The 19,928-nt window shown below is 46.6% G+C and overlaps 1 protein-coding gene across 9 annotated transcripts; it reads right to left on the bottom strand.

The window, feature by feature from the left end:
* Nucleotides 1-852: 852 nt before the first annotated feature.
* LOC120693276 (arginine/serine-rich coiled-coil protein 2-like) lies at nucleotides 853-10,624 on the bottom strand. 9 transcript variants are annotated; one of them, XM_039976696.1, is made up of 7 exons: nucleotides 10,199-10,600; nucleotides 9,892-10,095; nucleotides 2,273-3,252; nucleotides 2,036-2,095; nucleotides 1,592-1,695; nucleotides 1,400-1,468; nucleotides 853-1,284 (listed from the first exon to the last, which is right to left on the bottom strand). In XM_039976696.1, exons 3-7 carry the CDS (start codon nucleotides 2,904-2,906, stop codon nucleotides 1,207-1,209), a joined length of 945 nt encoding a protein of 314 aa, XP_039832630.1. In that variant the 5' UTR covers nucleotides 2,907-3,252; nucleotides 9,892-10,095; nucleotides 10,199-10,600; the 3' UTR covers nucleotides 853-1,206. The 9 variants fall into 9 exon arrangements, with proteins under 9 accessions (XP_039832630.1, XP_039832628.1, XP_039832626.1 ...); XM_039976694.1 differs by having other exon boundaries at nucleotides 2,036-2,158; nucleotides 2,231-2,907; nucleotides 10,199-10,595; XM_039976692.1 differs by having other exon boundaries at nucleotides 853-1,247; nucleotides 2,036-2,143; nucleotides 2,231-3,252; nucleotides 10,199-10,593.
* Nucleotides 10,625-19,928: the final 9,304 nt, after the last annotated feature.

The raw sequence follows: 19,928 nt of genomic DNA, 5'->3' as shown, positions 1-19,928 counted from the left end.
AAAAGCAAATAGTCCACTCTATCTTTTTTGAAGTCCTTAAGGGCGTCCACAATGGTAATAGCTGGTACTAGCTATGTAGTCTCCTGATGTGGAGGTGAGAGATAAAATCAAAGACTATTTTATACTATTAGACTCATACGTTCCTCTCATATGTTATTAAGCTACGTGAAATAGATCAGCTATTTGATGGTCGCTAGTGACTACTCTCTTCTATTTTTTTGTCACATCAAATCTACCTAGCTAAATAGGTAGCCATTACGGACGCCCTAAGCCTCAAAGCTCGGAGATGAGGGTAGACAGGAGGTTTCAACAGAGAGGAAAGTGGCGTGGAAGAGCCGAGCCAAGCCGGGGACAGAGAATGGCGCTGCCTGGTAGAAGATATCGTGCCGCCGCCGTCATTCCCTACCTGGACAGTGGTCAACGAAGAGGGTGAAAATAGAGAAGGGCAGGGACTGAGGGAGCACGGCCAGAGAGGCCTCGCCAAGACGCCAGAGCGACAACGGCGATGAAAACTCTAGGGCCGCCCCCGAGTTCTGCCTGAGTGACACCCAAAAGCATCACTTCTTTTTTCACAACTAACCGCAGGTTGGCAATTATGAGCAAAAGTTAACCCTCACAAAAAAAAAACCAAGGGGAGCTGCTATGAAGATTGAGCTAAAAAACTATTTTTTTACTAGCACCTAAGGGAAAAATTGCCCTTTGGTTGGCCTTTAGGTTTTTTAAAAGTAAAAACAGGGTTGAAAGGCCAACCAAACACACCCTAAGCATACTCAAATGTAGAGAGGTGGGAGAAACTAGACATGGTGACACTGAACTTTTTCACTTTGACAATAAGAAAGCTAGACATCTTGCTGAAGGCCTCAGGAAACAACATTTGATGTTAGGAATAGCTGCAGTCGTGCTTGTGATCAACAATAAGCAAACATAAGAGTGAACCAGTCCTCTAGAATAATAAGTTACACAATAACATAGGTAAATAAAATAGGTAGTTAACTGTCTGCGTGCCAGGATAAACAAGCCATAAAAAAATATACATAGTAGGCTTTCGATTTTTCCGATTCCATAGCATTTGCAAGCAGAGTGCCCTAGAGGCCAAGACCAACGGTCCTGCCATCTCTTCGGCGGAGTCCTGCTATATAATGCTTCTCCAGGTTGGTATCGAGCTCCTCCAGCTTCTTGGCTTCGTCTGAGCTCCCGTCCATGTTCTCAACCTTTTTCTCCTGAACCGGACCACTGCTCCTCACACCCTGCAATAGGCCATAGCCACCAAGGCATCCTCAGACTCTAAAACAGTGTTAGTGCATGGCAGAGTAGTAAGGTATATGAGCTGCTAAAAATTTAAGAAATAGATTTGGAAGGACAGAAATATTTAAAAAACATCGTGAAGGAGAGGAATTACCATGAGTTTGTTAAATTTCTCTTGGCGTTCATGATCAGGAAACAAATTTAAGTCCCAGTGATTACTTATCTGTAGTATCAGTGATAAAAACAAATGATAACTTGTCTATAACAAACTGAATGAAATGAATAAATAAATAAATAAAGTAATAATAATAATAAACAAACCACCACCCATTCACTGGATGCTTACCTCCTCCGAAGGATTGCTCTTTTTGTTGCCCCAAAGAAGCTTTTTCTTCTGATCAGTGGATAGGCGCCCAGTTCCAGCACCAAATGCAGCAATATTCCTATTCACTGCCATAAAGCAGGGATGGTCAATGATGCAAGCTACTACTCAAATTGTCAGGGAAGAGACTACTATCATGGCCATCTCACTGGATGCGATCATGGAAGTACGGAAAAATAGTTTCTTATGTATCAATTATCAGCGCTCAGTGCAATGTTCATCCCATCAAAATCAAGAAAAACAATTTTCCCTTTTCTTTATGCCAAGCAGCATTGTTGATAGCTGAAAGCGTCAATGTAAAGACAGGCACAAAAGAAAAAATCAATCAGCTAAGGAGAAAACAAGTCTTGGAGGTAACATAGGAATGGACAAATTGTTGAAACAAGATGACCATGAGGAAAAGCTTACCTAATTCGGCGGCTTTCATAGCTGCAACTTTAGCTGCATTCACACCATCATCTAAGGTCGCTGCAGAGTTATCCGAGGTTTCATTTGTCACTGAGGATAGTTTAGCATCTGTAGAATTCATAACTTTACCCCAAGAGTGTATATAGAAAATGGTGCACCAACAAGAAAGTTAAGGAATAAAAAAAATCAACTAACCCCCTGGGTTATCGGTATTCATCCCAGATGAACTGAACATACCTCTTCTCTTCTCCCTAATTTCAACCAAAGCTTCTTTCTCAATTTTCTTTCCATCTCTCTTCTTCAGGACTTCATCCTCCTTAATGGTTTCCTTGTCCTTATCAACAACCCTGCAATGATCTCTATCATCTCCATAATCTCTGTACTCTTGTTTTCTTGCATCTGTATATTTGTTGTACTCTCCAATATCATTCCTTTGATAGGCACGACGGGAGTCTTGCTTTCTTCTTTCATTTATGCTCCGCTGATCTCGACTGACAGATCTCTCTCCATACCTACTATCAACATCTCGCTGGTCACCACGTGATCTACCAGATGTGTAGTCACACTTTGAGTGATCATAATTGGTATCAGCCCTTGATTCGAGATCTGACCGAGAGGCTCTCAGATGGCTCCTACTATGATCATCACTGTACTTATCATGGTACCTCCTATAGTCATCATGCCTCTTGGAGTCACGCGATGTTCCAAAGGAATGCCTATCAATGTGCCTACCCGAATCATGACCTCTTCCTAATCTAGTATCTTTTGACTCTTCTAGATCTCTTGAGTTATCCTTTCTTCCTGAAGTCTCATAATCTTTATCACGACCCTCGTATTCAACTGGACTATGACTCCTACGCTTGGAATTCATCCTGCACTCAGGAGCATCTATCAGTTAACACTAACACAATAGTTTGCATACACTAGACTATGAAGTGGATAAATCAGCCAATGGGGTGGTAACGATAATGTTATCAGCTACCCCTGCTATCTGTTATCTGTTACAGAGTGATGATTCCCAGATTCTGTTTGGTTGCCTTGGGTAACGTTATCCAGTTCCTTTCTGTGTTTCCGCTTGGAACAACAGTAATGAACAGCAGAAGGCTGCTGATTTGAACTACCGCTTACAGAACAGCACATACATCACAAAGCATCCATGGTCTCCAAATCAGCAGCAGAACATTTTGTCGAGCTTACAGCACAGCAGGCTCCTGATTCTATTCAAGAGAGAAGAGGCTGAGCAGGCCAATTAACAGCCCTCAAGGAACATTTCAATTAAAAACTATACAGAATATAAGAAGTTCCAAGGCAAAGTGAAATAAATTTCAAAAGTTATGACAAGTTCTGTACTGAATATGTTTTGAGCTTCAAAATGATAAAAAAAAATCAGAAAGATGACACAATAACATGTCTTGAGCTTCAACTTCAAATGATTGGCAAATTCAGAAGTTTATATGAACAATCTAGCACAAGGTTGATCTAGTACATTGGCTCCTGAAATTCTTAGCGAAATTTGATGCATACTCATCATTTCTTCCTTTGAGTCTCATCTAATGAAGATATAAAAATTACAAACATACGTGCAAGAAGGATTTGGATATGTAACAGAGGCAAGGTAATATGACAGTATCTAGATGATAGATTTAGCAACCCCGGATGTGTTCTAAAACAAGAGTAATCTTTACCTATTTCTAAAACGCGGACCGTTTCTGCGGTATGTTGACTTTTGGTCCATCAATGGTCCACTCAGCTTACAACCTCTCTCTAGTCCCATGTAGTTGCCCGCGTCGTCTTCGATCGGGACTCAACCATGCGCAGCTCCTCCTTGGCCCATGTGGTCTTCAACTAGCTAGGACTCGGGCATGCACAGCTCCTTCGTCCGTATCGTGTCGCCTCAATGTTATATATAAGTCCGACTAAACACAATTAGCCAGGCTAGTTCCCTCGTCATCGATAACCAGCTGCGACTAGGTTTGGGCGACTAGAATTCTAGGCGTCCGCTTAGTTGTTGACTAAATGTGACTAGTTGTCCGACTAGACAAGAAAACAATCAGAAACAAGGCTACTGGGAAACTGGGCTGGCATTAGCCCCATTAGGTTTCAGGTATGTATTCATGGGTGCAGTGCTTCTGAGCCGCCGTCACCCAAATCGCTTGGGAGAAAACACAGGGAGCCGCAAATGCGCCAATGCCCACCTGCCTAAAATTGTGCCGCCGCCCGCTCGAAGCCTTATGCGCAGGCGCACCAATGTAGGAGCAAGCAGCTGCCAAGGAAGCCACTTAGGAGCTCCTAGCCTCTCCATTTTGGAGGTTCCCCAAGGGATTCCTGCGCCCAAGAGCTCGGTGCCCAAGTCCCAAGATGAGCTCCTCCTCTGATGGTAAGTGTTTTCCTGCTCTTGCCTTCGTCTTCTAGGTCTGCTCTTCTCCTCTTCTAGTTAGCTCCTGCTGAGAGCAGCTGAATGTGCACTGCATGCTCTCTGCTTTGCTTGCTCTACTTACTCTGCACTGCTTGTTGTGCTCTCCTTATACATCATATCGGTCATGGTATGACAAAACGACTATGCAGACGATTAGGCTCAACTAGGCTCTACTAATCGGCCTGATCAACGATTAATTTCGACTAATCACCTTATCGATGCTATGGCGACTAGGTTCAACTAGATGACTGTAAAACATTGCATCATCTTCAACTGGGACTTGGTCTTGCACAGCGCCGGCGATAATGTCTCCTTGGCGCCCATGCCCCTCTAAACTTGCAAGTCCGACTCTCTGTGCATGCTCCTATCGCCGCTGCTCCTCACCTTTGCCACGCACTGCAATCACGATAAGAGCACGCTAAGGGAGAAGCGCTGCCACTGTTTTCCACTGCTGGACTCGCCGCAAGTGCCGCCTGCCCACCAAATATGCCATCACTGTGAGCATCCACGCACCTAGCCTCCATCGCTTCAAGAGCACCACTGCAACGTGGAGCCCAAACCACCACCTTCTTCAAGGTCAAGCAACTTCACTCTCTGTCATTTGCTACTGGTGCGCCCTCACACCCTCCCAGCCCCTTCTCTCCTTCTAAGCTGTTCATCGAAGCTCCCTGACTGCCTGACTGCTGGTGATGCTACCCAGCGAATCAAGCATGGTGAGCGCAAATCAAGGGTAATGCCACCCACCAGCACAGCGTTGTGCGAGTCCATTGCCGGCTATCAGCTTGCTTCCACACAATATTGTTTGCCTACAAGGCTTCAGGTGGTGGCTAAGTTATATGTGTCTATGTGATACTAATTCTTTATATCTTATATCAAGATTTTGATTGTATAGTATCACTGTTCTTTTGTGCAACATGTGAACGACCCGTACTTAACCGCTGAATTAGGATCTTCCAATAAGCATCCAACAAACTATTTTTTGCAAACATTACCTGCAAGTGACAAAAGTACGTATCATTCTAGCACCTTCGTATCAAAAAATTGGGGGCTTCGGAGCCACTTTCGTGATCTATGAATACTGCTATTTTCGCTGCCTTCGGAGCCGATGGTGGAGCCGAAGGACCGAAGCCGGTCGGAGCCGGTCAGACGGAGCCGAGCCGAAGCTATAGTGCCAGAGCTGAAGTCGTCGCGAAGCGAAGCCTTAGCCATGCGAAGCCGTGGCCTTGTGAGCCGAAGAGCTAGAGCCGGGCGAAGCCTTTGCCACGCGAAGCCGTGGCCTTAGGAACCGAAGAGCTGGAGCCGGACGAAGCCGTAGCCACGCGAAGCCAACGTTGGAGCCAGTCGAAGCCGACGTTGGAGCCGGTCGAAGCCGAGCTGCAGCCGGGCGAAGCCATAGCCACGCGAAGCCAAAGTTGGAGCCGGGCGAAGCCATTGGGTCGAAGCCGGAGCCGTCGGGCGAAGGTGGAGCCGCGAAGCCAAGCCAGCCAGAGCTGGAGCCGGCGAAGCCTGGCGAGCCGCGGCGAAGCCTGGCGTGCCGAAGAGCCACAACCGAAGCTGGAGCCGGTGAAGCCAAAGCCGCGCGGGTTGAAGGTGAAGCCGAAGCCGTGGGAGGCGAAGTGGAGCTGCCGGGCGAAGCCAAAGCCGAAGCCGTGGGAGACGAAGGTTCTGCCGGGCGAAGCCGAAGCCGAAGCCAGGCAAGAGCCGAAGCCGTGGCTGGTCTTCGTGAACCGAAGCCGTGGGAGCCGAAGCCACGCAAGAGCCGAAGTCGTGGCTGGTCTTCGTGAGCCGAAGCCGTGGGAGCCGAAGCCACGCAAGAGCCGAAGCCGTGGCAGCTCTTCGTGAGCCGAAACCGTGGGAGGCAAAGGCTGATGGATGGTATGGTGGAACGAACCGATGGGTGGGCGCCAAACTGTTGGGGAGAAGACTCCGCAAAGCAGCAGAGAGGGAGAAGGCACCGAAGGCGCACCAAACCAGAGCTCAAAGAGTGAAGTACTCATGAGGGAGAGAGTGAGTCCCCCTTTGACCCCTTGGGCCAGCTATATATAGGAGGGGAGGGGGGCGGCAATTTAGCCCCGGCCCCCTAGTGGGTACAATATTTACAAATAGATCCTCGGGCCGCTACATTTGGCCCATTTACAACATGGGCTGGGCCATTTCCCCAACACAGACTTCCCTCGCACTTGCCACCTAATAGAGGTGGAGGAACAACATGAATGTGCCAAAGTGGATGCCGGCATGCGCGTCTGTAGAAGCGCGGCGAGTATGGCATCTTCAGCCAACACTCAGGACACGAACGAGGGGGTGCCAAGTGGAGATGTTGCGGCCGTTAGTGTGGCTCATGGAGGACTTCCCGCACAGTGTTGAGTAGTTCCTGTTCCTGCCGATGCCCGTGTTTGGTTGTGACTTGTGAGACTTAGATAGCTAAGTATGTGCATGTCCTTGGTACCTTGTGCAGTTTTGCATACCCTTTTTGCATTGCTAAAGCTAGGCTAAGGGCATGCACATGCATTTAATCAAAACTAGGTATTCTATAATCCTTGGCAACCGTTTGTACAGCCAATCACAATTTATGTTTCTCCGTTCCAATTTTCAATGGTTATTAGAGCAAGTACAAGGGGCTTATAGCCCTCTGTTTGCTTATGTGGTAGAGAGAGAAAAGCAAAAAGTTGGAGAAAAGACTCTTATGTAAGAGATGTCTCTTCACACGGTCCTAGACAGTAAGACGCTTCTAGACAGTAAGAATAAATGAAGTGGAGAGTGAAAGAAACAGAAAATGATTATGGATTTATTGGAAGAGACAAAGAGACAATCTATTGTATGAGTAATTTTATAGGTGTCTCTTATAAACCTAAGAGACAAGTAGACTATTATTGAACATGCTCTTAGGCCCGCTCTGAAAGGTTGCTAGATCACGGATAAGCTGAGGGGCAAAGTCGTCCTTTCAGTGGAGCTGTAAAATTAAAATAAAAAGAAAATAACAGAAATAAAGAAAAAAATAGATGAAATCTCGACTCCGCCCTCTCTCCCTCGCAGGCACGCAGGTTTCCTCTCTTCTTCGCGCCGCCGCCGCAAAATCCACGCCGGCGACTCCTGCTGCGCCGCATCCCACTGGTGAGGACCATCTATCTTCTCCCCCTCTCGCTCTCGCTCTCCCTCCTGCATCCCGCCCCACCCAACGTTTTCCCTAAACCCTAACATGTCATGTTCTTGATTTCAACAGAATTCTCAGCGAAAGGGCAAGCTCCGCGAGGGGGCCCGGGGGAGAAGACGACCTGCATCAATCGGATTGCGGATCTGTAAGGTGTGTGATCTTCCTACCCCTCCTAGTGCCTTCATGTGAAAGTGGTGTCTGATTTTGCATTCGAGTTTTTTCTTTGTGAGAGAAAATTTTGCTGAGACAAATTCATGCTGTCAGGATGCTATGCTAGATTTTCTCATGTCATTCTTGCTTAATAGTTGCAGAAAAATCTGACTCATTATGTTACTGGATTAAACAGCTTAATTCCTTTGTCTGATCTGCTGCTTTATTTCTCTGCATGGTGAGTGATGCTTTTTGTTGAATGTGGCCTTGCCTGTTTGCTTGGGTTGAAGTAACTATGGTTCCTTTCTAATTTTATAATGCGCTATTTTTTTCACAGCAATATGGTTCCTCATCCATTAACTACGTGAATGAAGAAGAGAAATTTGGCCCTTAAATATATGACGTCTTCCATCCAGCTTATGTATTATTATATCTTGGCATTATCAGTGCTGTCATATATGTCGCTAGCAGCAGTGGCGGAGCGTGATGTGGAAGGAGAGGGGGGGCGATTGGAACATATCAATATATCATAGTGAGTTGTATACATGCTTCATGCATGCAGCAATCAGTAGGCATGCAAGAGATAGTGATCTGGTCCAAAAAATCCTCCAGGGAAGAAGGGGGGGTGCCCATTATGGCCCTAGCTCCACCACTGACTACCAGCACTGTCATACAAGTAGCTAACGGTGGAAAATATGTACTCTGATTTCATGATTGAGCATGGTGGAAAATTCAATGGAGTAACAAACACGGGCCAACATGAGTAAGGAGCTGCATTCAAACTAAAGGGTGTAAAGCCATCTGTTGCAAAAGCAAGACGCACATTTCTAGGGTCTATAGCAAAATCTGGAAAATCTTTATCAAATTGCTGCCATGCTTCTCCATCACACGGGTGAACCATCATGCCAGAAGTGCTAGGTCTGTGAGACTGCATTAGCTTTGCTGTGGTTGCATGTGCATATAACTTTTGTAGTCTATCAACAATGGGAAGATACCGCAACACCTTACGTGGGATTTTGTTACGGCCTTCCTCATAACGTGAGGTACCACAAACATCACACTTCTCTTTGCTTTCATTCTCTTTGTAATAAAGCATGCAGTTGTTATAACAAACATCAATTTTGATATACTGCATACTAAGGCCCTCTAATAATTTCTTTGATTGGTAAAAGTCCTTAGGCAACTTAGAATCAGCAGGCAAAAGTTCATGGATCAGCTGCAAGTTCGCTTCAAAGTGTGCAATTGACATGTTGTATTGTGATTTTAGAGCTATCAGACGTGCTACAGCTGAAAGAGATGAGTGTTTTGTGTCCTCATGGACTAACTGATCAGCACTAGCAACCATCCTATAAAAAGCTTGCGCATAACCTGTTGGTTCCTCATCAGCTGGGGGTAAATGGTCACCGCCTAGTTCAACCAACATTTCATTCATGCGGTCAGTTTCATAAAATCTCTCATCATGTCCACCTTCAACCTGACTATCACCAATTATCTCACCATGTGCTGTCCATATTCTGTAATCATCCTTGAACCCAAATCTACACAAATGCATCTCTATTGTAAACCTTTAATGCCTAACACAATTCCGGCATGTGGCACAATGACACTTAATTGTGTCACCTTCAACAAGATTAGGCATAGAAAAGGCATGATCTAAGAATTGATTGGTGTTATGAATCCAATCATTAGAGGGGGCTTGTGTACGACACCAACCAGTATACATCCACTCACGGTCTTCCATTATTTTGTTCTGTTTTAAAGGATGAAAAATTTAGACTAATTTACCATATGTATAAACTAAAAACCAAAAGTAATTGCTACATATTTTTACCAAGCCCCTAACTATCACAGCAGCATCCTTGAATTAACATATAATGCAACCTAATCAAATAACAATTCATACTAGTACCTATGGTCACCAGATTGACATCAACTAGATCTGGTCCTACTAGTAAAATTTATTCTCACTTATTGGGTGCCAACTTAGCTTCTGCAAATCCTATATAACTATAGCTGAATTTAAGTATAACATAAATACTTAAGCAACATCCATAAAATAAGAAAGACACACCACACCATATACCAAGCGCAGCATACAGCAAGGCATATAGAGAAAAAAAAACGGGATTTTTGTAGTACCTCAGATGGATTGGAGGCAGGTACAATAGATGGGTGCTGGTGAGGTAGCTTCTCCAAAGGATGTTGCAGCGAGGAATCGTCCGGCTCCGGCGGTAGCGTCACGAACAGGGGCGTCAAGGCCTCCAACAGCTACAATAATGGCAACTCCGGCTCCTGCGGCAGCGTCACGAATAGCCACGGCAACGGCGTCACAGCCTCCACCACCTACAACAACGGCAATCTTGAGCATGGGCAGCGATGGAGGTAGGGAGGGACACAGCAGCAAAGGAGGGAGGTGATCAGAACAGTGAGGGAGAGAAGAACGAACCAGCGAGGGGGAGCCATGAGGCGACGCGCTTCGAGACGAACCAGCGAGGGAGGGAGGGGGATGGGGCCGCAGCAAGCGGGCGGCGTCGCGAGGGAAGGGGTGGGCGGCGTGAGGGAGGGGGTGGGCGGACCAGGGAGGGAGAGAGTAGATGGGGCGGACCAGAGAGGGGATCGATGGGGCGGACCAGCAGGGAGGCAGACCAGATCTAGATCGATGGGGCAGACCAGGGAAGGAGAGGATGGAGCAGCAAACAGGCAGGAGGGAGGGCGTCGCAAGGAAGGGGATGCCTGGCGCCAGGGAGACGGAAGAGTGCGGTGAGGGAGAGGGGGTGGGCGGCGCTAGGGAGGGGTGGGCGGCGCCAAGAATGGATCGGAGGGGAGGTTGCGGCGCTGGGAATTGGGGGGGCTGGTCCTAGGGGTAGAGAATAGAGGAAAGGCTGAGTTGCTTGGCGGGCTGGGCTATTTTTGTTGGCGCTAACCATCAACCAAAGATAGGCCCGCGAGACTGAAAATTTGCGCGGGAACCTAAGGTTGCTGTAATGGATTCATTAATTCCATGAGAGTTTGGGCACACTCTCACGAAATATCCATTATTTTCATGAGGGTTTTTTCAATGCCTTCACGAAATTAAGCATTTTCGTGGAGGTCTGCGAACAACTCTCATGAAAATAAATTTTTGTGAGAGTCTTCTTCTGACCTTCACGAAAATAAGAATTTTCATGAGAGTCTGCGATTACTCTCGCAAAAAATAGGCTCCGTTTTCTAGTAGTGTGGCTCCGATGCACCTATTATTTAATTGAACTCTGGCAAGTGACCTTCGGTTTCCGCTCTAATATCAGAAGCAGTAGATAGGCTTCGGCAGCTGTTTGGGCCGTTTTGTCATCACCATCAATACTTGAGCTTCGACAATAAATTTTTATTATATACAAAAGCTATCTGGACTAACCATACAGAGGAAAACATTTGGCTTTGCCTTCGCTGATTATGAGCTTCGGCATCTCCCGTATTATTGGGTTTCTTTGACTTCATAATTATTGGGCTCCGGCATTTTCACGACCCCAGCAAAGAAAAATATCACAAGAAAATAGCTTCGGTCAACAATTATTGGGCTTCGCTTCTTACAGCACCCAGGGGCCTTCGGTTTATATTATTGGGCATATAAAAAAAATGATGAAATGAGCTTCGGCAAGTAACTTCTGTCTGTGCTGTCGAGCTTTGGTTCAACGACTTCCCCAACTCGTGTAGTATATATATTTACCCTGTTCGACTGGTCCAATCAGCCGGCTGATTGGACCAGCCGACTGATTGGACCAACCGAACAGGGTGATTGTGTCATGCAAATCACGTAGGCTCAAGCAAAAGCACCTTTTACTGCCTTTGCTTCTTTACTTCGGCCAGAAAATCCAGAAAATCACGTAGGCCCAGCCGCAGGGCTTCGACGCTTCCCTTCTTCTCACCCCTCTCTTTTTTTCTAGATTTTTGGTGGAATTTTTTGGCTCAAATGAGGAGGAAATGAGGGGGAGGCGTTATACAGAGGGGGGACCCTGTCGCCCGGTGGGGGGAGACAGGCCCCCTGTCGCTCGTTGGGAGGGGCGACCGGCCCCCTGCACCACGTCCTTCGCTAGGGACCTGTTTGCAAGTTTGGAAAAACAAGTTTGAAAAAAAAAATTACAAACAGATCTCTGTTGCCCGTTGCCTAGGCGACAGGGGTCCATTTTTTGAATTTTCTTGAAACAGCCATATATTTTTGAATTTTTGTATTTTTTTAAATATAAAAAAGAAAAAGTCCTCCTTCAGCTACCTCCGGCCCACACAAAGGCCTGCGCCGGTGCGAAGGCACGCGTCATAGTTTTGCAAAAAATAGCCGTGCGCAGGGCTCACTAGGATCGAACGCTGGACTCCCAACTGTGGAGGCAACACGTCAACCATCCCAACTACTTCGCCTTCTTGTTGCATGCACGACGCTTTACATTATTTAATAATGGCTTTGCTTCATGGCTTCGGTTCATAAGTTAGCAAGCTTCGGCTTCGGCCTCGAGGGGTTTCGGTCTTTTCTCAGTAATCTTTAATTCACGTCGCAAAAATGGGCCACCGAAAGGGCTTAAACAAAGCAAAAGCCGCTTCGGACGACCGAAGCATATGATTGGTTCTCGGGGTGAAGACAAAAGCTCTTTAAATATGCATTTATTTTATGACACTAATTGCTCAATGCTACTTCAGGAGTGCCCAAGCAAGAAAGTTAATTTTTTCACCCTTCGTTGGTAACTTGGGTTTGATTTTTCATCCTTCGGAATTAATTTTCCACCCTCTGTCCGCAACTAGCAGTTGGTTTTATGGAATTTTATTGGGCCTTCGGCACTTCAATATCAGTGAATTTATGGGATTTTCAGCACCAAAGGAAGTGGAATTATCAGGCCTTCGACACTACTATTATTGGGCTTTGGAAACTACCAGGGGCTTTAAACTTCATTATTACTTTACTTCGGCCAGTGGTCACTAACTTTGAATTATTGGCTTTCACCCCGAAAAGAATTATATATAGGGCTTCGGTTATCCGAGTTTGTGCAAGATTCTCCTTCGGGCTATTGGTTTTCACCCCGAACAAATAACTCTCTATATGGAGTTTCGGCAATCTATATTTATGCAAGATACTCCTTCGGGTTATTGGTCTTCACCCCAAAGTAAAGCACAGTTATATATGAAAATGACTATGCCTTGGTCTTATGGAATTTTATTTGGCCTTCGGTTATTGGCGTGCTTGACAAAGGTGCACCGAAGCGTCTATCCCTCTTCGTCAAGCGAAGAGGGGAGTCATCGGTGCATTGCAAGTGAATGCCACTTGGAGAAATGAGCCTAGGGCTCGCGAAGCTGAACGGCCCGCAACACCCTTTGGTCTCAGTTCTTAATTTTTTCCAATCGAAAAGACCTTCCGCGCAGAGCGCCGAAGGCATTCAAAGTCCTATAGTGCGGAATGCCGAAGGCATGGAAAATCCTTTCGTGCGAAAGCCAAAGGCTAGGGCTTACCTATGCGAGCTAAATAGCCGAAGGTCCCCTAAGAGAAGTCATTTCGTGCGAAAAGCCGGAGGCATGGAAAGTCCTATCATGCATAATGCCGAAGGCATCCTAATATATTTTGAAAAATATTGTTCTCTCAAGTAAAAATGATGCAGGTATTGTAGGTGTATCAATTGGCATCTTCGGAATGGAAAAATTCTCTCTTGGGTCTTCGAATTATTGTTGAAAAAACAAGTTATCAACACCAACGACCTTCGTCGCAAGTCGACTTTGGAAGGGTCTTCGGCATGCATTAGCCTGCCCCTCTGACTACGGCCTTCGCCCTCGCCGACACACCTCGGCTCGAGGGGCTCGCCCTCCACTTCGGCGGCGACTACTATGGCCTTCGCCCTCGCCGACACACTTCGGCTCGAGGGGCTCACCCTTCACTTCGGCGACGACTGCTACGATCTTCGCCCTCGCTGACACAGCTCGGCTCGAGCGGCTCGCCCTCCACTTCGGCGGCGACTACTATGGCCTTCGCCCTCGCCGACACACCTTAGCTCGAGGGGCTCGCCCTCCACTTCGGCGACGACTGCTATGGCCTTCGCCCTCGCCGACACAGCTCGGCTCGAGGGGCTCGCCCTACACTTCGGCGACGACTGCTACGTCCTTCGCCCTCGGCGACGCAGCTCAGCTCGAGGGGCTCGCCCTCCACTTCGGCAACGACTGCTACGGCCTTCGCCCTTGCCGACACAGCTCAGCTTGAGGGGCTCGCCCTCTACTTCGGCGGCGACTACTACGGCCTTCGCCCTCGTCGATAGCTTGGCTTGAGGGGCTCGCCTTCTACTTCGGCGACGACTACTTCAACCTTCGCCCTCGCCGACACAAGCTCGGCTTGAGAGGCTCGCCTTCTACTTCGGTGACGACTACTACGGCCTTCGCCCTCGTCGATACAACTCGACTCGAGGGGCCCGCCTTTCCACTTCGGCGACGACTACTTCGACCCTCGACATCGATTGTTTCGGCTTCGCCTCCTAAAGAACCTTCCCTCCCTCCGCTACGAACTCCGACCAAGAGGGGCTAGGGATAGGGCAGACTAGCATCACTTTGCGCGTCAAGTCTTGACCGGTGCTCGAAAGCGGAGAGCCGGAGACACTGCATCCTCTACTTTGACTACATCAACTGCGACGAAGAGTGATTCGTGGAGACGACAAGGTCCAACCAAAGTCAAGCAACAAAGGTTCCGCTTTCATCGCCGCCGAAGACCTTCATCACCACCGAAGACATTCGTCACCACTGAAGGCCTTCATCATCGTTAAGACCGAAGACAATCACTAACTGGAGTGTCTCGTCTTGTATATATGGGCCCGCTAGGCGTGCGTGCTCTTTTCTCCATCTGTTTTTGTCCCATTGGGTTTTTTTATGGAGTTTCTAGCGAGGCGTACGAGCGGGCGGTCATGAGGACAGTCCTCGTGGCCGAGGTCATAGATAGAGCTGGGCCGCTTCCTATGTATTCAGCTACTGTGTCTTGTGGTACCGATCAGAACAAAGTAGCTGAGGGGCTACTGTTGGGGGAATGGCCCAGCCTATGTTGTAAATGGGCCAAATGTAGCGGCCCGAGGACCTATTTATAAATATTGTACCCACCAGGGGGCCGGGGCTAAATTGCCGCCCCCTCCCCTCCTATATATAGCTGCCCCAAGGGGTCAAAGGGGGACTCACTCTCTCCCTCATGAGTACTTCACTCTCTTGAGTTGAACTCTGGTTTGGTGCACCTTCTCCCTCTCTGCTGCTTGGCGGAGTCATCTCCCCAATAGTCCGCTATGCTGCACTGGCGAGATGTAGCAGCTTCGCCATGCCGGCGGCAATGGGATGCCGCAGTGACCAATCGGGCAGCCATATGGAATGATGAGGATATCAACATGCTCGAAACACCTGATTGGTCTTCTACGAGTTGCAAATCATCTCCAACTTGATCTTCGCATTCGGTTCGGAATCAGCCAACCACTTTGTATGGAATCGGCCACATCTCCCTCATACGACATCGAAAAAGGCTTTCTTTGATGTGTTGGAAAGCTAACAACGAAAGCTTTTTTCTGGTTCTAGTCCCAGCTCCAAAAGCCTTGTGGATGATTCTGTGTGACCATGACGTCACTAGTTTTAGCCAGGTTGGCCTTGTATCATGTTGAGCCTTAAGCCAAGGTTGTGAGTGCCCTCCTAGTCGCCATAAACCCTAGGATGCCTCCTTTTTCTCTCAAACACACATCTGCCGCCTTAGAGTCTTGGTTTTTTATTCTAATTTTCCATCGAGAAAAATACATCATTTATTGTAACTATGACATCGAGTCCTTTTGCTGTGAATTTGGGTCCGTTCTTGTTCTATAGCAATGTGGCATTTAGTCCTTTTGTGATCAGAATGTGAACATCATACTCATCTTTGCTTCATATACATCTGTAATTTTATATTGTGCGTTTAACCTTCTCTTGCTTGTGTTCTTCGATTCGCTTGCAGGAAAAATCTTCTTGGCGAGGTCAATCAAGTTGTGTTTGGTTGATAACCAACGGAGCAATGGTGCAGTAGTTGCAGGACTTCGAATCGTGTCTGATTAAAGTTCGGATAGCCAATATCGAGTCTCCATCAATCGAAACTACCATTCATATGGGAAGATCGGGTAAGTGATACATCATGGAAGGAGGAGGAAGCTGATGGAATTTGGGCTTGGCCCATGAACAAATTCAGAAATTCCAATAAATCTCGAAGGTCCAATTGTGTGCATGAGGATGTGAGCTAGTGGTGTAATCCTTTAGTCCCACCTTGCTAGTTGAAGTGGAGTATGACCAACTTAAATATGGAGGTTGTCTTCACCTCTCCAAGCTATGTGTGTGGGGAGAGAAGGGGAGCTCCACACGCGCGCGCTCGCTCGCCTCGCCTCGCCTCGGGTCGCGTCGTGGGGTGTGGCGTGGCGTGGCGAAATACGCGTGTGGACGATATACGCGTGAATGGTTGCTGAAATCCGGCCCCTCGCCTTGCGGGGGGTGCTACTTCCTTTTGCTATTTTTGTTTTTGGTTACATGGCCTTTAAGTCTACCGAGATATGGAATCCTAATCGGTTTCCTAATTGTTCGGAACCGATCACGACGTGAGGTCGTGGGGATCTTCTATATATCTAACCCGTCGGCCTCTACCAAAACGCATCTAACTGAGTTAGGAATTTTGCCTCTCCTCGCTGATGTGCCGCCTTCGTAGTTTGCTCCATCTCGAGCGCCCGCGTGCACCGGCGAACGGGAGAGCAGGTCTCCGGAACCGTTCGCTCTCGTGATCCTGCACCGTGAGAGCGCAAATCAGGTTTTTGGGAAGCGCCAAGCATGACTGCTCATCTTCTTCGCCATAGCTCGTCCTCCGTCCAAGTCTGGTGTTGCGGCGTGCCGTCATCTGCAGCGCCGGTTACTGCGATCCGTTCGAAGGACCGTCTTCGTCCAGTCTGCTCCGTTTGTCTTCCCGGCGGCTCCCGCACAGTACGTATTTCGTGATCAGATCTAGTTCATAATTATGTTTTTTGAGATCATGTTTATGATGTTTGTACTGTTTAGTTTGTTAGAGTCTTGCATGCTAGGTTTAATTCTCGTCATGTTAAATCTAGTTCGGAATTTAAACTTATTGTTGTCTATTTTTCCAACAATCCAAAAACCTGATCATAGGCACTCTATTGATTTAACAATGGGTGGTTTTGCTGAGTCATTGAGGCTAGAAAAGTTTACTGGCGTAAACTTTAATATCTGGAAATCAAAGGTTCGCCTCTGGTTTACTGCTATGCACATCCGGGACATGAGACTTGGCAAGCCTGAGGGCGTACTTATTGCTGAAGAGCAGAAGAAGTACGATGAGGCCAATAGTCTCTTTGTCAGATGTATCATTAGCAATCTGTCAGACGGATTGGTCTGTGTGTACATTGATGAGACAGAGGCGAAGACGTTGTGGGATGCTTTGGTTGCAAAGTATGATGCAACAGATGCAGGCAATGAACTGTACCTCATGAAGAGTTTCCATGACTACAGGATGGTGAATAACTATTCTGTGGTGGAACAGGCACATGCGGTGCAGTGCATTGTCAAGGATCTTGATCTCCTTAAGTGCCATATGCCTGACAAGTTTGTGGCTGGTTGTATTATTGCAAAGTTGCCTTCCCAGTGGAGGAACTTCGCTACAACTCTAAAACACAAGAGACAGGAGATATCAGTTGAAAATCTGATAGCAACTCTTGATGTTGAGGAGAAGACTCGGAAGAAGGACGTGCCTGAGAAAGGAGATCAAGGCCAGTCCAGTGCCAATCTGGTCCAGAAGTTCCCACGTGGCAAGAACAAAGAGAACAACAACAAGCCTAACAAGACCACTATCTTCAAGAAGAAGAACAACAAGGCTTTGGAAAAGTGCTATGCATGTGGTAAGCTTGGACACTTTTCCAAGGAGTGCCCAGATCGGGCAGACCGCAGGGCCAAGAAAGCAAATGAGTCCAAAGATGTCAACATGGTGACCATGGGCAACACTGGAGATGGGTACGGTAATTTACCTACAATTCTTTCAGTTTTTCAATCCACGAGTTGGTGGCTTGATACGGATGCTAATGTTCATGTGTGTGCTGACATCTCCATGTTTTCTTCTTACTAGACCGTCCGGGACTTCTCCGTGCTAATGGGGAACGGGTCACATGCTTCTGTTCACAGTGTTGGCACGGTAGATTTGAAGTTTACTTTGGGAAAGATCGTGCAGCTGAGGAACGTGCAGCATGTGCCCACTATCAACAAGAATCTGGTCAGCGGGTCAGTCCTATGCAAGGACAGGTTTAAGGTAGTGTTAGAGTCCAATAAATTTGTCGTGTCGAAACATGGACAATTCATTGGTAAAGACTATGATTGTAGAGGCTTGTTCCACTTTTCTCTTGCTGAATTCTGTAATAAGTTGGTAAACCATATTTGTGGCAATGTTAGCGATGATGCGAGTGTTTGGCATTCACGTTTGTGTCATGTTAATTTTGGTTTGATGTCTCGGCTTTCCAGGATGTGTTTAATTTCGAAATTCACCATTGCCAAAGGTTCTAAGTGCCATAGCTGTGTGCAATCAAAGCAACCTGGGAAGCCTCACAAGGCTGCTAGGGAGAGACACTTGGCACCTCTAGAACTCATACATTCTGATCTATGTGAGATGAATGGTGTGTTGACAAAAGGTGGAAAGAGATACTTCATGATGTTAATTGACGATGCAACTAGATTTTACTATGTTTATTTGTTGAGAACTAACGACATAGCGTTAGACTACTTTAAAATCTATAAAGCTGAAGTTGAGAATCAACTAGAGAGAAAGATCAAGCGTCTAAGGTCAGATCGTGGTGGCGAGTATTTTCCCAAAATATTTGATGAATTCTGTGAGGAGCATGGAATTTTTCATGAGAGGACGCCTCTCTATTCTCCCGAATCAAACGGGATTGCCGAGAGAAAAAACCGCATGGTGACTGACTTGGTTAACTCCATGTTAGACACAGCTGGTCTTTCTAAGGCATGGTGGGGGGAGGCTGTATTGACTTCGTGTCATGTCTTCAATAAAGTTCCAAACAAGAATCAAGATCAAACTCCATATGAGATGTGGAGTGGGAGAAAACCATCACTTTCTTATCTGCGCACTTGGGGGTGCTTAGCGAAAGTTAATGTGCCTATTCCAAAGAAGCGCAAGTTGGGGCCTAAGACAGTGGATGTGTCTTTCTAGGATATGCTCAGAGGAGCATTGCTTATAGATTTTTAGTGGTTAAATATAAGGTACCAGATTTTCATGTTAATACTATTATGGAATCTCGTGATGCAACATTTTTTGAGAATATTTTTCCTTTGGAAGATATGCATAGCAATTCTATATTTTCAACTGAGATAACTCCTCAACCAGCTACACCTATCGAGTCTTCTGAACAATCCGATGAGCATGAGCACGTCCTAGAGAAGGATGACAGTGAATCTCCTAGATGGAGCAAGAGACAAAGGATTGCGAAATCCTTTGGTGACGATTTCACTGTGTACCTTGTGGACAATACTCCCACGTCCATTACAGAGGCATATGCATCTCCAGATGTAGATGATTGGAAAGAAGCTGTCCATAGTGAGATGGACTCAATTCTTTCTAATGGGATATGGGAGCTCACTGAACGACCCTATGGTTGCAAACTAGTGGGTTGTAAGTGGATATTCAAGAAGAAACTTAAGCCTGATGGTACTATTGACAAGTACAAGGCTCGGTTTGTTGCCAAAGGGTACACACAAAAGAAAGGCGAAGACTTCTTTGATACTTACTCACCTGTCGCTAGATTGATCACTATTCGAGCACTACTTTCCTTGGCTGCCTCATATGGTCTTATCATTCATCAGATGGATGTTAAGACAGTTTTCCTAAATAGGGAGTTGGATGAGGAGATCTACAGGGATCAGCCTGATGGATTTGTAGTGAAGGGTCAAGAAAACAAGGTGTGCAAGCTTTTGAAGTATTTGTATGGCTTGAAACAAGCACCTAAGCAATGGCATGAGAAGTTCGACAGAACTTTAACTTCTGCGGACTTTGTCATTAATGAGGCTGATAGATGTGTGTACTATCGCTATGGTGGGGGTGAAGGAGTTATATTATGCTTGTATATGGACAACATATTGATCTTTGGCACAAACATTGATGTGATCAATGAGGTCAAGTCCTTTCTATC

This window comes from Panicum virgatum, chromosome 9N, assembly GCF_016808335.1.
Source record: "Panicum virgatum strain AP13 chromosome 9N, P.virgatum_v5, whole genome shotgun sequence".
NCBI classification, from domain to species: domain Eukaryota; kingdom Viridiplantae; phylum Streptophyta; class Magnoliopsida; order Poales; family Poaceae; genus Panicum; species Panicum virgatum.
The sequence above is the reverse complement of the archived record's forward strand: the minus strand, read 5'-3'. Positions and strand labels throughout refer to the sequence as shown.

Excerpts from the sequence above, each read along its gene's own strand:
- LOC120693276 (XM_039976689.1), bottom strand. The coding sequence starts at position 2,906 with ATGAATTCCAAGCGTAGGAGTCATAGTCCAGTTGAATACGAGGGTCGT. Across the intron at positions 2,159-2,230 it reads GAATACCGATAACCCAGGGG|TTATGAATTCTACAGATGCT; the intron begins GTTAGTTGATTT and ends CTTGGGGTAAAG. Across the intron at positions 1,696-2,035 it reads TATGAAAGCCGCCGAATTAG|TGAATAGGAATATTGCTGCA; the intron begins GTAAGCTTTTCC and ends GCTTTATGGCAG.